Source organism: Peromyscus leucopus, chromosome 8a (genome assembly GCF_004664715.2).
Source record: "Peromyscus leucopus breed LL Stock chromosome 8a, UCI_PerLeu_2.1, whole genome shotgun sequence".
Lineage (NCBI taxonomy): Eukaryota > Metazoa > Chordata > Mammalia > Rodentia > Cricetidae > Peromyscus > Peromyscus leucopus.
Window position 1 is genome coordinate 49,859,752 of NC_051085.1, and position 13,778 is coordinate 49,873,529.

The following is a 13,778-nucleotide window of genomic DNA, read 5'->3' on the forward strand; positions in this document are numbered from 1 at the left end:
ACACTGTGAAAACAGTAAAATATGCTCCAGCCGATTGTCCCTCAGAATTACCTTCAGCAGTTGGTAGCTTTGACACATCTGTTACACACTGGGCTAGATTCTGATTTAGCTGGTCTATAGTGGAGCTCATGCATTTTTCCTGTTATTCCAGGTAATTCTAGGGCACACCCAGCATCCAAAGCTACTTTGTGAAACCATCAATTATGTCATTTACTATCAGCATCACGATGCAGTTAGCATCATTTACTGAATGATTCTCATGTCTCAGGCATTAGACTGAACTTTCTGTACATCTCATCTCCTCGGTGCATGGTAGGACACAAAGGGATAAGACTCACCAGAGGATGCAAAGCTGGAAGAGAGGGCAGAGCCAAGTCCTCCAGGTCATCTGACTCCAGAACCATCACTTCCCTATCCTGAATCCCTGCAGGAAGGGAGAGCCTTTTATCTTTGGAGCCTGATATTTAGAGGAACTACAAACACATCAACATAAGTAACTGAATGTCTCCACTGCCAAGAAATAAAATGAGAGATGGGCACTATGTCCTCTATGATGGGTGGGCACAGGTTAGCCTGCCAGGGCGCACATGCCGTCAAATAGGGCTAATACTTAGATGTCTCCCAGTGGCACCGTTCAGACAAAAAGCCATGCATTCGAGACGTCTCTCCAGACCCTTTCAGATCTATTTTGTTAAGAATGCATGGACCGTGCCTATGATGAACTCTGGAGAAGGGCTTTGGGTGCAGCAGGTGCTGTGAGCCTCTGTCTCTCGAGGTGACTTTTCACACTGAGTTTTGTCACCGGGTTCTGGGCAGTACCACAGACACTTCCAGACACAAGTGGGGAAGGTGCCCTGTGGGCTCAGCACTGATCTGCACAGCCAGGGTGTGCACAAACCCTCCCCGGTGCCCACCTTGCTGCCTGAACCTCCCCTGCCTCAAGTGCCCTCATTGCCGTTCATTTTAATCTAAATCCAGCTTGGTGTAAGCGGCGCCTTCTGTTCCCGCCAGTCATTTCTTCAGAATCTCTCCCATTTAAACACTCCGTTTAGATCTCAGTTGGTGTATTTTTGCTTCCCATCGACCGGCCTTGGCTTTCAAACTGTGTAACAAGCTGCTCTCAAAGACAGAAAGTGGATCTGAACCTCAGTGATGTTTCTCCCCAGCCTCGGATGCTTAATGCCAAGGTCGCCGACTTCCAGTTAGCTAGAAATACCTGTGACTCATTTTATACCTGCAGCTTGTCATAATGGTTCATATCTTATATAAGGAAAGCATTAACTTGCTATTATTAGATGATCCCCAAGTAGTGCCACCAGATCTTATTAAAAATATGTTTATTGCTGGGTACTGGTGGTGCATATCTTTAATCTCAGCACTCAGAAGGCAGAAGCAGGCAGATCCGTAAGTTCAAGGCTAGCCTGGTCTACAGAGTAAGTTGCAGGACAGCTAGGGCTACATAGAGAAACCCCGTCTTGAAAAAACAACAAAACAAAACACCCAAAACTTTGTCAGGCATTTGTGATCGTACACCCCAGCAAGATTTGCTGAAGGAGGTGGAGGCAGGAGGATCACGAGTTCGAAGCCAGCCTTGGTTACTTATTTTTTTTTAAATTGTTTATTATGACCATAAGAATTGAAGTTCCAACCCAAATTGTTTTCCTTGTTATTGCATTTTCATCATTGCAGGGCTCTGTCTCAGTGCCCTGCTGTTGATTTAAAGTGGCACTTGTCTGTGGAAGTTGATGAGGGATGGCTCTGGGCTGTGCCAGACCTAGGGGCACGGCACACCTGACGGTGAAGCTGAAACCACCCTTATGTTCGCAACACTGAAGGGTTTGATGGTTCCTGCGTTCGGAATCAGCACTGATTCAGAGTGGTTCCTTTTTAACTTGTTTTCACCCTCGTTGTTGTTACTAGAACAACATTCCTGGGACTTGGTGCTTATGAAGAAAAGAGGTTACGTAGCCCACAGACTTAGAGGCTGAAAGTCCCAGGTCAGGTGGCCCCATCTGTTTGGCTTCTGTTAAGGACCCCATGCTGGGCAGCATCACAAAGGTGTGTGTGTGTGTGTGTGTGTGTGTGTGTGTGTGTGTGTGTGGTGTGTGTGTGTGTGGTGTGTGTGTGTGGTGTGTGTGGTGTGTGTGTGTGTGTGTGTGTGTGTGTGTGTGTGTGTGTGTGTATGTGTGTGTATCAAATGGCAAGAGAGAAAGCCAGAGGAATCCAGGGGTCAGTTCATTCCCTTTTATAGCAACCCTAGCAACCCACTTACGAGAACTGGGGATCATGCCTCCCCAAGCTGTGCCCTATCACCCAACTATTTCCCGCAGACACTGCTCTTAAAGGTCCTGCCACCCTGGAGATCGGCCTCCAAATGAACCACGTCTGAAGGATAATGCGGCTCATCCCCGAACGGCTGAAGTGAAGGCAGTCGGCCTCTGTGGCTGGACTGCAGAGACCTCCCTTCTCCCTTCAAATGCAGCGCACCAATGGGCTGTTTCTCATGGCTTACGACTCAGGTCCTCTAACCATCGTGTCTCTGACATGAGACTTCGGTCCAGATGGCTAAGTTAGACCTCCATGCAGAGTCCAGCTGATGGTTAGAGGCCCATCCCCCATTGTCTGAGGATCCAGCAAGGCCTGCTGAATACCTGCATTGTTTTTAACCTTACGTCTCACCTTTGACCTTTGTATGCCAGAGAACTTTCGTTGCTTTAGTTTTTAGAAAATTTGGAGACTTGCAATCTTTACATACACTAAAAATTTGTGCGTTTTATCATTAAACTCAAAGCAACACAATGTCTATTTGGATTGTAACCGCTGGGAAGTTCTAAGAAAAAGGTCTTAGCTGGAGACCCTTCAGAAATACCTAGTTTCCCTAGAGTTGCCCATGCTTTCTGCAGAACGAGGCACTTGTAATCCGAATTTCAGCCTCCCATGAAAGGCTGCTTGAGTCTCTTATCAGATTGACTTTCTGCCCGTACCAAGGAGAGTTACTCTGTTTGTGTAAAGTGACTTTGAAGATTAATCAGTAACAAAATGGCCACACATAGATTTATGAGTATTAAGAATATGTAAATGTTTCTCTAAGGTGAATTGCTAAACGGTCTTATTAATTACAAAAAAAAAAAAAAAAAAAAAAAAAAAAAAAAAAAAAAAAAAAAAACCCAGAGGCAGATATTGGAGTGAATTCTGAAAGATCAGAGAAGCAGAACAAGCCACAGCCAACCTCACCTCGCCAACTCCTCAACCAATCGTGTTTCCACAAATCCTCAGACTGAAAGCCTCTGAGTTCTTACCCAACTTGATCTCAGCTGAACTGCTCAAAAAGCTAAAAGTTTAAAAGCCTCTAGTTCCTGTTTCCTCATGCCTTATATACCTTTCTGCTTCCTGCCATCACTTCCTGGGATTAAAGGTGTATGTCTTTCCTAAGCAAGACATGAGCTCTCAAATCCTGGGATTAAAGGCGTGTGCCACCACTGCCTGGCTCTGTTCCTAGTGTAGCCTTGAACTCACAGAGATCCAGATGAATCTCTGCCTTCCGAGTGATGAGATTAAAGGTGTGTGTGTGCCACCACTGTCTGGTCTCTATGTCTAGACTAGTGGCTGTTCTGTTCTCTGACCCCAGATAAGTTTTATTAGGGTACACAATATATTGGGAGACACAATATATCACCACGTGTTTCTGATGTGTACACTCTGAAAATAGAATTGGATGTGGCTCGCTTGCTCTCCACTGGCTCTCTTAAGAGAAAGACATACATTCTTGTGTCTCTGGTAAAGACTTCATAAATCTGGTGATCTAAGGTGGCCTACTGATCAGTGTCAGATTTAAGTCCCCCGAGGAGCTGTCAGAGGCACCAGGTACCTGGTTGGTGGAGAGACCTCAGCCTGTGTAGTCCACAGGTGCCACTCTCCGCGGACCTTTCTTCAAACACAGTAAGTGTACCCCAGGCTGGCTAGTGGAGCAGCGTGCAGCGAATGCAGAGGATTAGGAGGCCTGGGTGGCAACCCCAGGATGCTGAAGAGCGCTTCCTGACAGTGAGCTGTCACGCTGAGCCCCTGACCCCCTGAGTCTGAAGTGTTCCTGGTACTGGAAACCATCAGCACAAAAGAAATCAGCTTTGTAGAAATGAGGCTGGCCCGAGGTTACCCTTCAAATGTGCCTTATTAGAAAAGACTGTATCCTGATCACAGGCACCCATGAGTGATCAGGTCCTAAAGCGGGAGATGATTAGGAGAGAGAGAGAGAGAGAGAGAGACAGAGAGAGAGAGAGACAGAGAGACAGAGAGAGAGAGAGAGAGAGAGAGACAGAGAGAGACAGAGAGAGAAGAGAGAGAGAGAGAGAGAGAACAAATAGTGTGATAGGGGTCCTGAAGGGAAGCATCCTTCAGTCCCCAGAATTAGGCGAGTTCACCTATTGGGGACAGTGGGCTAGGTGCTTGGAAGGAGAGAGAGCTTCCGCCCCCAGTTTTGGGAGCAGCATGTTCTAATTCACAGAGCAGAGTGGGTTTGGCTGTTGAGATGGCTCAGTAGGTAGAGATGAGTGATCCCTGAACCCCTGGAAAGAGCAAATGAGAGAACTGACTGCGTGGGTTTGTCCTCTGACCTCTACCTGAGCGCTGTGGCATGGATGCGCCCCCGGCATGCATGCAGACACCCCCTAGACCCTGACAATGTTTAAAATATCCGAATGAAAGCAGTTCATAGAAAGGAAGGCTAAAATGAAATTGTCCCCAGAAGAACTGAAGAACTCTATTGGGACATCTATAGGTTTGTGACCATAGACAGCCATGATGAGTCCTCGTGGGAGAGCATTTGGAGAGTGTATTAGTCGGGGTTCTTTAGAGGAACAGAACTGATAGAATGACTGTAACACACACACACACACACACACACACACACACACACACACACACCAATGTATGGGATTTATTAGAAAGACTTACAGGCTGCGGTTCAACTATTCTGACAATGTCTGTCTGTCTCTCTCTCTCTCTCTCTTTTTTTTTTTTTTTTTTTTTTTTTTTTTTTTTTTTTTTTTTGGTTTTTCGAGACAGGGTTTCTCTGTGTAGCTTAGGAGCCTGTCCTGGAACTCACTTGGTAGCCCAGGCTGGCCTCGAACTCACAGAGATCCACCTGCCTCTGCCTCCCAAGTGCTGGGATTAAAGGCGTGCGCCACCACCGCCAGGCCAATGTCTGTCTCTTGATGGAAAGTCCAAGAATCCAGTCTGATGACAACTTTGACATCCCCATGCCAGTACCAGTGGGGTCAGATCCCTTTGCCCACATGTGGCTAGGCCAGGGCTCAAGCACTGGATGATGGACACCTCCAGCCACCAATCACCCTTGCCGAAGCCAGCTGGGAGTAGGAGTGTATCAAGACAGGAAGCAGAGCCCTTCTCTCTGATCATGCACCGCTTCCCTGAACCCCAGCAGCTCCACAGTGGCAAAGGAGCCTGAGAAATGCAGCAGCTACCTTTGGCCCCTGGCATGCAGAGTTCAGAAGAGCAGGCACTATCTGGCCCAGACATCTCTCCAAGTATTTTAGAAAGTGTTAATAGGCATCTAGTTTCAATTAACCCCATATAAATACGGGGTATAAAAAATCTTTTCTGACTGTTGTTTTTATGGAGGAGCAAAGAGGAGAACCATTTTTATATTATAAAAGTTACGTGGGTTTGAAGACAATTTGGGGCATTTAAACTCAAACAACATGAAAGAGGCTGTTGGAGGCTCATTAGGAGGATCGCCCCCCCCCCCAGGTGTGGTGTGTCTGTCCCTGTTCTCCCTAACCCCGTTATTTAAAGCTCAGCTGTCTGAAGTGAATCCTGCTGTGTGGGTTTTTATACTTGGTACACACTGCTTGGTGCTTTTCTAAAGCAAAACGTTAGATTTTCTGGTAGCAATCTGTTTGCTTTCTGAGTTTCTTTGCACATTTCTGTAGATGTGTTTGCCTCCACTGTGTCTAACTCCAGTGGGCAATTATTCTGATAATCGCACACGTGATTATAAAATTGGAATCATACCCTCGAGAACTTGAATTAATGACAAAATTCCTTTAACATTCAGGGTCATATTGCCACAGAAAGGTTTTAAAAATTGAATGTCAGTTTCTGTATAGTTCACTGTGAGTAGAATTACAACGCTCATTATGTGGGATGATGGCAGGGAGTCACTATAGCATTCACATACAATAGATTGAACTAACAACACTATTTTAAAATATCAGTATTTATAGTATACTAGGAATTCATTCCCTTGCAGTTATTTAAACTGACAAAGAAAGTATGCACGGATTAATGTATATACATGCATGTGATGCATCCTCAAATTTTATGTGAGGCGTATATAGGCAAAGCTCTTGTAAAGATGGTTGACTTATATTAGAGAGTGTTCTGAAGATGAACCTCCCCAGGTATCTTCATGTGTATTTCTCTTTCTCCAGTTTGACCTTGTCTGTGCCAATGCCTGGATGTTGGACCTCACCCAAGCCATCCTGAACCTTGGCTTCCTAGCTGGGGCATTCACCTTGGGCTATGCAGCAGACAGGTAGGTGTGGATAAGATAACCAAGTGCTTCACTGTAACATATGACCTATGTATGGGGAGGAGAATGCTTTCTAGTCACTATATTCAATTTTTTGTTCTATTACCCAGGACATCCACACTTGTTTGGTTTGACTAATTCTTTCCTTTTCAAACTTCCTCTCCTTGTTCCTTGGTAGAAAAGGTGCCCTTGTGGGTCTGAATGCATCCCAGGAAAAACACTGGCCCCAGTGATATCATGGCTCAGGTGACAGGTGAGGGGTGAATTTAGGGTGCTCAAAACAGTCTAGTGGTTGGGGTTTTGTTAATTTAGTTATGATATCAGCCACTCTAATTTTTTTAATTCTTGTATTTTATTCTACAAATTGTATTGAAACTCTGAAGAGAATTTTTTTCAAAATTATTCAGGGATTTTCATGTACATTTCAATTCTTTTCTTCTTCTTCTTCTTCTTTTTTTTTTTTTTTTTTTTTTTTTGGTTTTCGGGACAGGGTTTCTCTGTGTAGCTTTGCACCTTTCCTGGAACTCACTTGGTAGCCCAGGCTGGCCTCGAACTCACAGAGATCTGCCTGGCTCTGCCTCCCGAGTGCTGGGATTAAAGGCGTGCACCACCACCGCCCGGCCAATTCTTTTCTCAATGGCTACAGTTTGGAACTAGATTGCATTTTTCAAATTTTGATTTATGTTCATTTCACTTTCTGGTTTTGTCTTCTTTGTTTTAGAGAGGGTTTCACTATGTGTATTAGGTGAGACTCAAGCTCACAATCCTCTTGTCTCTGTCTCCTGAGTGCTGGAATTGCAGACATGCAACACCATGCCAGCTATTTTTACTGTAACTTTAATTTTTTAATTGTGTTTTGCTTATGTATTTTATCCTGCATGATCGATAAACATATCTCCTAAAATAACTTCACATAGGAGAGGACCCAAACTCTAATCAGGCCTGAGGGTCTTCCCTTACAGCTGACTTAGTTCAGACTTAAGAGAGGGAGCTGTAAGTAACCCTGTCTCCTATCAGCATAGGATGAGAGGTAGTTTCATTGGCATATACCTACAAGAAGACAGTGTGGTGGGGGCCGGAATCGAGCTTAAGAATCTAGATGGGGACTTCCAAGTGAAGAGCTTTGTGTCGCCCCTCAGGCCTGACAAATATGAGGCTGAGCAAACTATAAAGAAAGTCAGCAGCTCTGCCCAGCTGTGAGGTCACAGGGCAAGCAGCGGCTCCCCAAATTGGAAAGCTAGGCAGATACAAGTAACTGGCGCTTACTGGAACAGAGGCTGCTGGGTAATGAAAACCTGACTTGACTTGCTGGAGTGCTGGAGGAGGCTTAGTGTGTGAACACTAAGAGAGTGAAAAGCCCTAGGAGAAGATGGTTAAGGGTAGGTCAGCTGTAGAGGAAAAGGGAGGAGGGGAGGAAGGAGGAGGCCAAGGGGGAGGAGGGGAGGGAGAAAGCAAAATCCAGGGAGATGCGGTCATCAGATTCCCTGGAGCTGGAGTTACAGGTGGTTGTGAGCCCTCGAGTGGGTGCTGGGAACGGAGCCCGAGTCCTCTGGGAGGACAATGGGGACTCCTAACTGTTGAGTCATCTCTGCGGCCTCATGTTTGTGATTTTTCACCCCTGTGAGTCTACCAGGCTTTCATGGTAACTGTCAGAAGAAATCCCTCCATGCTTCTATTCATACATAATTAGGCCTGCTCCCAGAACACACACACACACACACACACACACACACACACACACACACACACACACACACAGAGAGAGAGAGAGAGAGAGAGAGAGAGAGAGAGAGAGAGAGAGAGAGAAGACAAATACTACAATGCCCCCCCCCTCCAAACCAAGCCTGGTTAATTAGAACCTAATCTGCAGGTTTATGAGTATCAGATCCGAGGGATGAGAAATACCCATCCTAAGTCAGTATTAGCCTTCCATGTGGGAGGAGCGAAGTAGAGAGACCTGGCCCATTCTACTCACCATCTAGTCCAATTCTAATCACCATATCCCAATTAAAGTGAAAAAGAAAAAAATGTCTGCAATGTCATTGTCCACAGGCTAAAGGAACAATTGAAGTTTAGTCACAGGGCATCCTAAAAAGCAAAGCAAAGCAAAACATAAAACGCCAGCAGACAAAACCACAGCTTGAACAGGGACAGCACACATCAGAACCAGACATGGGCATGGAAAGGATGTAGGGGCTGTCAGACCAGAAAAACGTAAAGCTGTGGTTAATGTGGTAAGTGATTAGTGGATAAAATACAGCAGGGGAAAATGGACAATGCAAACGACGATGGAAATTCTAAGAATCAAAGAGAAATGCCCAAGACCACACACTGTGAAATGGAGAATGCCATTAACGGATTTATTAGAAGACCAGACGTGGGGAGACAGCTCCGTGGGTACAGTGCTTGCTGAACAAGCACAAGGCCTCGGTTTGGATCCCCAGAACCCACATGAAAGCTGAGTGTGGTGGTGCACAGCTGTAACTCCAGTGCAGGAGGGTGGGACAGAGACAGAAGGGTTCCTGACGCTTGATGGCCAGCCAGCCCAGATGAATCGGCAGACTCTAACATCAGCGAGGGGTCCCTACCCCTGATGCAGGTCTCATGCAGTCAAGGCTAGCCTTTAGTCCAGGTTAGCCTTGACTTCTCTTTAGTCAAGGGTGACTTTGAACTTCTGATTGTCCTGTGTCTACCTACTAAGTTCCAGGTCACAGACACATACCACCATGTCCAATATAGGGATTCCTGCATTCCAAGCAAGAACTCTATTATCTGAGCTTACACCCAGTCCATGACCCAGTCTCAACAAAATGGTTTTCAGAGTGGATCAAAACAAGATCCAACAGTAAGTTGCCTACAAGTTATTCACTTTAAATATAAGGATATCCACAGTGAAGGGTGGATGAGTGGAGAAACATGTACCACACTAAGAACAACCCAAACCAAGTAGAACTCATTATATTAATACTGGGATAGCACTCTAAGAACAACCAAAACAAAGTAGAACTCATTATATTAATACTAGGATACCACTCTAAGAACAACCAAAACAAAGTAGAACTCGTTGTACTAATACTAGGAAGGATAAGCTTCTCCAGGGAAACACAGGGTTACTTACAATAATTTATTACTTATAACAAGCAGGACAATCTTTAACATATATGTGCCTAACAACAAAGTATCAAAATACAGGAGGCAAAGACTGAAGGAAGCACAGAGAGAAACAGATGAATCCCTCACTGTAGTTGGAGACTGGAATACTTCGTATCTGGAATGTGAAAATCCAACCAACACAATATTATAATCAAGATGTAACTGACTTCAACAATACCATCAGTCAACTGGACATACTGTACATCTACAGACCATGTCATCCAACAATAGCAAAATACAGGTTTTCTTAAATACGTGAGAGACATTAATAAAGTTATATTCTGGGCCATAAAATACATTTTAACAAAATTAAAGGAATAGAAAGTCATCTTTTGTCTCCAAGGAATTAAACAATAAATCTGTAACAAGAAACTGGAAACCCCCAAAATACTTGGAAATTAAGCATCCATACTTGTGCTAACAGAGAAGAAATCTCAAGAGAATTTTAAAATATTTAAACACAGCGAAGATAAAAACAATTCATCAGATTTTATGGGTGCATCAAAAATAATGCACAATATAGCATTGATATATTTACTAGAACATCAGACTGATCTAAAACCCACAATCTGAGTTTATACACTAGGTATCAACAACAACAACAAAGATGACCAGATTAAATCCAAAGTAAACAGAAGAAAGTTAATGACACAAATTAGAACCAAAAAATCAAAGAAATTGAAAACAGTAAGTCAGTAGAGAAAATTAATGGAGTCAAAGCTGGTTCTTTGGAAAGCCCCAAACCTAATAACCTTTTAGACAAGCCAACTAAGAGAAAAAGAGATAGGATTCAAATTAATGATCCCTTAAAATGGTTTCAAAACCCATAGACTATAAAAAACATAATAAAGGAACAATGTAAATGGCTCTATGGCCCCAGATTTGCCAAGACCAAGGGGGACTATTCCTTGAAAGACATATTCACTTAAACTCATATAAGAAGTGAATTATTAGCTGGGCAGTGGTGGCGCACGCCTTTAATCCCAGCACTTGGAAGGCAGAGCCAGGTGGATCTCTGTGAGTTCGAGGCCAGCCTGGACTACCAAGTGAGTCCCAGGAGAGGTGCAAAGCTACACAGAGAAACCCTGTCTCGGGAAAAAAAAAGTGAATTATTTTAATAGGCCCATGTCTATTAAATAAATTGAGTCAATAGTGAATAACTTTCCTAAACAGGAAGTACCAGGTTCAGATTTGGAGCAGGTAAATTCTACCACATAGACAATAAATTACTCACAGTTGTCTCCATTTCTTTCAGAAGATAAAGGAGAAGAAACACTCCTGAACTTACTCTGTGATGTCAGCATTATCTTATTGCCAAAACCAGATGAACATACTGCCTTTAGCTTTCATAAACACAGATGCAAAAAAACACAGGATAAGGGTTGGAGAGGTCACTTAGTGGTCAAGAGCACTGGCTCTTCCAGAGGACCTAAGTTCAATTCTCAGCACCCACATCGCAGCTCACAATCAGCTGTAATTCCAGTTCTAGGGGACCAGGTGCCCTCTTCTGGCTTCTGCAGGCACTGCACACACGGTGCAGAGATACACGCAGACAAAACACCCATACAGTTAGCAATTTTAAAACTAAATAAATTTAGGACAATATATTAGCAAGTGTGTGGAACCACAGAAACTGGTGTTCATTGTTGGCAGGTCACATTAATGGCACAGCAGAGGGGAAGCCAGCTTGTCAGTTTCTTGCAAAACTAAATGCATAGAACTAGAAATTATAGTATTGGTATTTACCCAACAAGGCTGAAAATGTACATCCACATGTAAACTCTCATGTGGACTGTACAGCAGATTTATGTGTAATTGCCAGCCTTTGGGGCAGCTTAGATGTTTTTCAGTAGGTGAATGGAATAGTACTCCACCCTGAAAAGAAACAAGTTAGGAACCCTAAAAAGATATAGAGGAAACAAACTTAAGCCCACATTGCTAAATGAGTTCAAGGAGTCAGTCTGAAAAGACTACCTACTGTACAATTCCTATAGAATCTTAGAACATTCCTACATATCTGTAGAACAGTCCAGAAAATTGCCAACTATGGAGACAGTGGGGAAGTCTGTAGTTACCTGGGATGAAGAATGACTGCTAAGAACAAATAACGAGTTCCGTCATTTTTGCATCCCTACTTGCAATGAGTTCAGGTCGCGAGACTCTTCCATACGATGCAGAAGGGTGGCTGTGTCCCACAGAATGTCCAACACAAGCGTGAACCTTGGGTGGGATGAAGCTCCGTGGCAAAGCCCCTGCTCTGCTTGGGCGAGGACCTGGGTTTGATCCCTAGCGCTGGAAAATGAACCCCGAAACCCTAGTGTGAGCTGTAGACTTGTGTAATGGTGTGTCACCTCCAGCTTATTAATTGTTACAGAGCATCACTCTGTACGGAGGAATCCGTCCGTGATAGAACAATCTGTGCATGTGTGAAAGGAAGGAGGGGTGCATGGGAACTCTGTCTTTTGTGCTTCAATTCTGCTTGAACCTACTATTGTTTTGAAAAATAGAGTTGACTTTTAACACATGTGGATAAATTAAGGCTGTTTCCATCTCTGCCCTTAATGCAAAGGTGCAGAAACAAGAATGTTGCGGAAATCTGTAAGGAAAATGAAAGCTCTCAAAGGGCATTGAGGATGAGCTCCTTGTCAGCCCCTCACCTGGCGAGACTCCGGGAATCCTTTCACGGCAGACTGGGAAACTGACCACAGCACCCTGCCCGTTTGTCTGAACTACTTAGCTATAGATCTATAAATCACAAAAACCCAATAACAACACACACTGATCAGGAACTTTATAGAATCCCATTTGCTCCTCTTTACCACTCACTAGGGGAAAGGGGTGGGTGGGAAGCAAACAGAACCTGAGTCTGGGAGCGCTGAGGAGTTTGCCCAAGGTCATGACTGCTAACTGGATGGAACAAGATTTAAATGGAGGCTTCTGTAATGTGCCACGGCCGCTTCATTGTGTCCCTGCCTCCCCGATACTCCACCCACAAAAATGACAGCAAATGTCAGGGCCAGGCCAACAGGGAAACTGCAAAGAGCAGCATGGTAGAGAGGGTCACGGCTGGGAAATCTCCAGTCTCAAGGGACGTGTTGTGGGCTGTTCATTGTGTAATGTTATTCCAGAGATGAGTTCCATTTGGTTCCATCTGGCTTCATAGGCATTATTATCAATATTGTTTACCGCGATGGTAAGTTACAGAGGACGCATATTTTTTTTTTCTTGCACATTTGACTTCTTTTTGCATCCTGTCTCATTCCATTTCTGTTATATTGAAGACCATGTTTAAGGTTCTCTCTCTTTTCTTTCTCATGAAGGTACGGCAGGATAGTCATTTACTTGATCTCCTGCTTCGGTGTTGGCGTCACAGGGGTCGTGGTGGCGTTTGCACCAAACTTCTCTGTGTTTGTCATCTTCCGCTTCCTGCAAGGTGTGTTTGGAAAGGGGGCGTGGATGACCTGCTTCGTGATTGGTAAGACTTGTTTGGCTGCAACCACTCGTGCACGAGAACCAGAGGGGAGGGGCCTAGCTCAGCACCCCCCACCATGAACCCCGCCCCCCTCTGAAACCCAGAGACCTCATTGCAGCGCTTCCTCAAGTAGGACAAGGACTTGGGGTGGGATTCCAGCTGCTATGGAGACCGGAATGCTGTTTTAAATTGGGAACCAGATACAGAATATGAAACACGGTCCCTTGCTTCGGTTACTTTGATCTAGGCTGCTCCCTTTGGCTCTGGTTCTAGTCCAAACCAGCCACCAACGTTAAGTGGTGGAGGATTTATGACCAAAGCAATAAGAAAGGTCATCTGATAGCATTGTCCCAGATGTTTGGCTTTCCAATCCCTCTCATGACTCCTGTGGGAGACCCTACAGGATGCTTTAGATACCTGAAGCTCTTTTGATGGTGGGGAAAGGAGGGCACAGGGAAGGGCTGAAGTCACTGGCTGGAACAGAGGGATAACTGAAGTGTGTGGCATTTTTAACATGACCCAAGTCTATGTGGATGTTCAAAACTGAATTTAGGGCAGCCACAAGGCAGCTGGCATGCCTCAGGATGATGAAAACAGAAAAAC

At 44.6% G+C, this 13,778-nt stretch overlaps 1 protein-coding gene across 1 annotated transcript in view; it reads left to right on the forward strand.

Moving 5' to 3' along the window:
• The window catches only part of Slc22a3 (solute carrier family 22 member 3), a 96,586-nt gene that overhangs the window by 38,069 nt on the left and 44,739 nt on the right, over positions 1-13,778 (forward strand). Inside the window, exons 2-3 of the mRNA XM_028866661.2 lie at positions 6,450-6,553; positions 13,024-13,178. Coding sequence (XP_028722494.1) covers positions 6,450-6,553; positions 13,024-13,178 — 259 coding nt within the window. The remainder of the gene's footprint in view (positions 1-6,449; positions 6,554-13,023; positions 13,179-13,778) is intronic.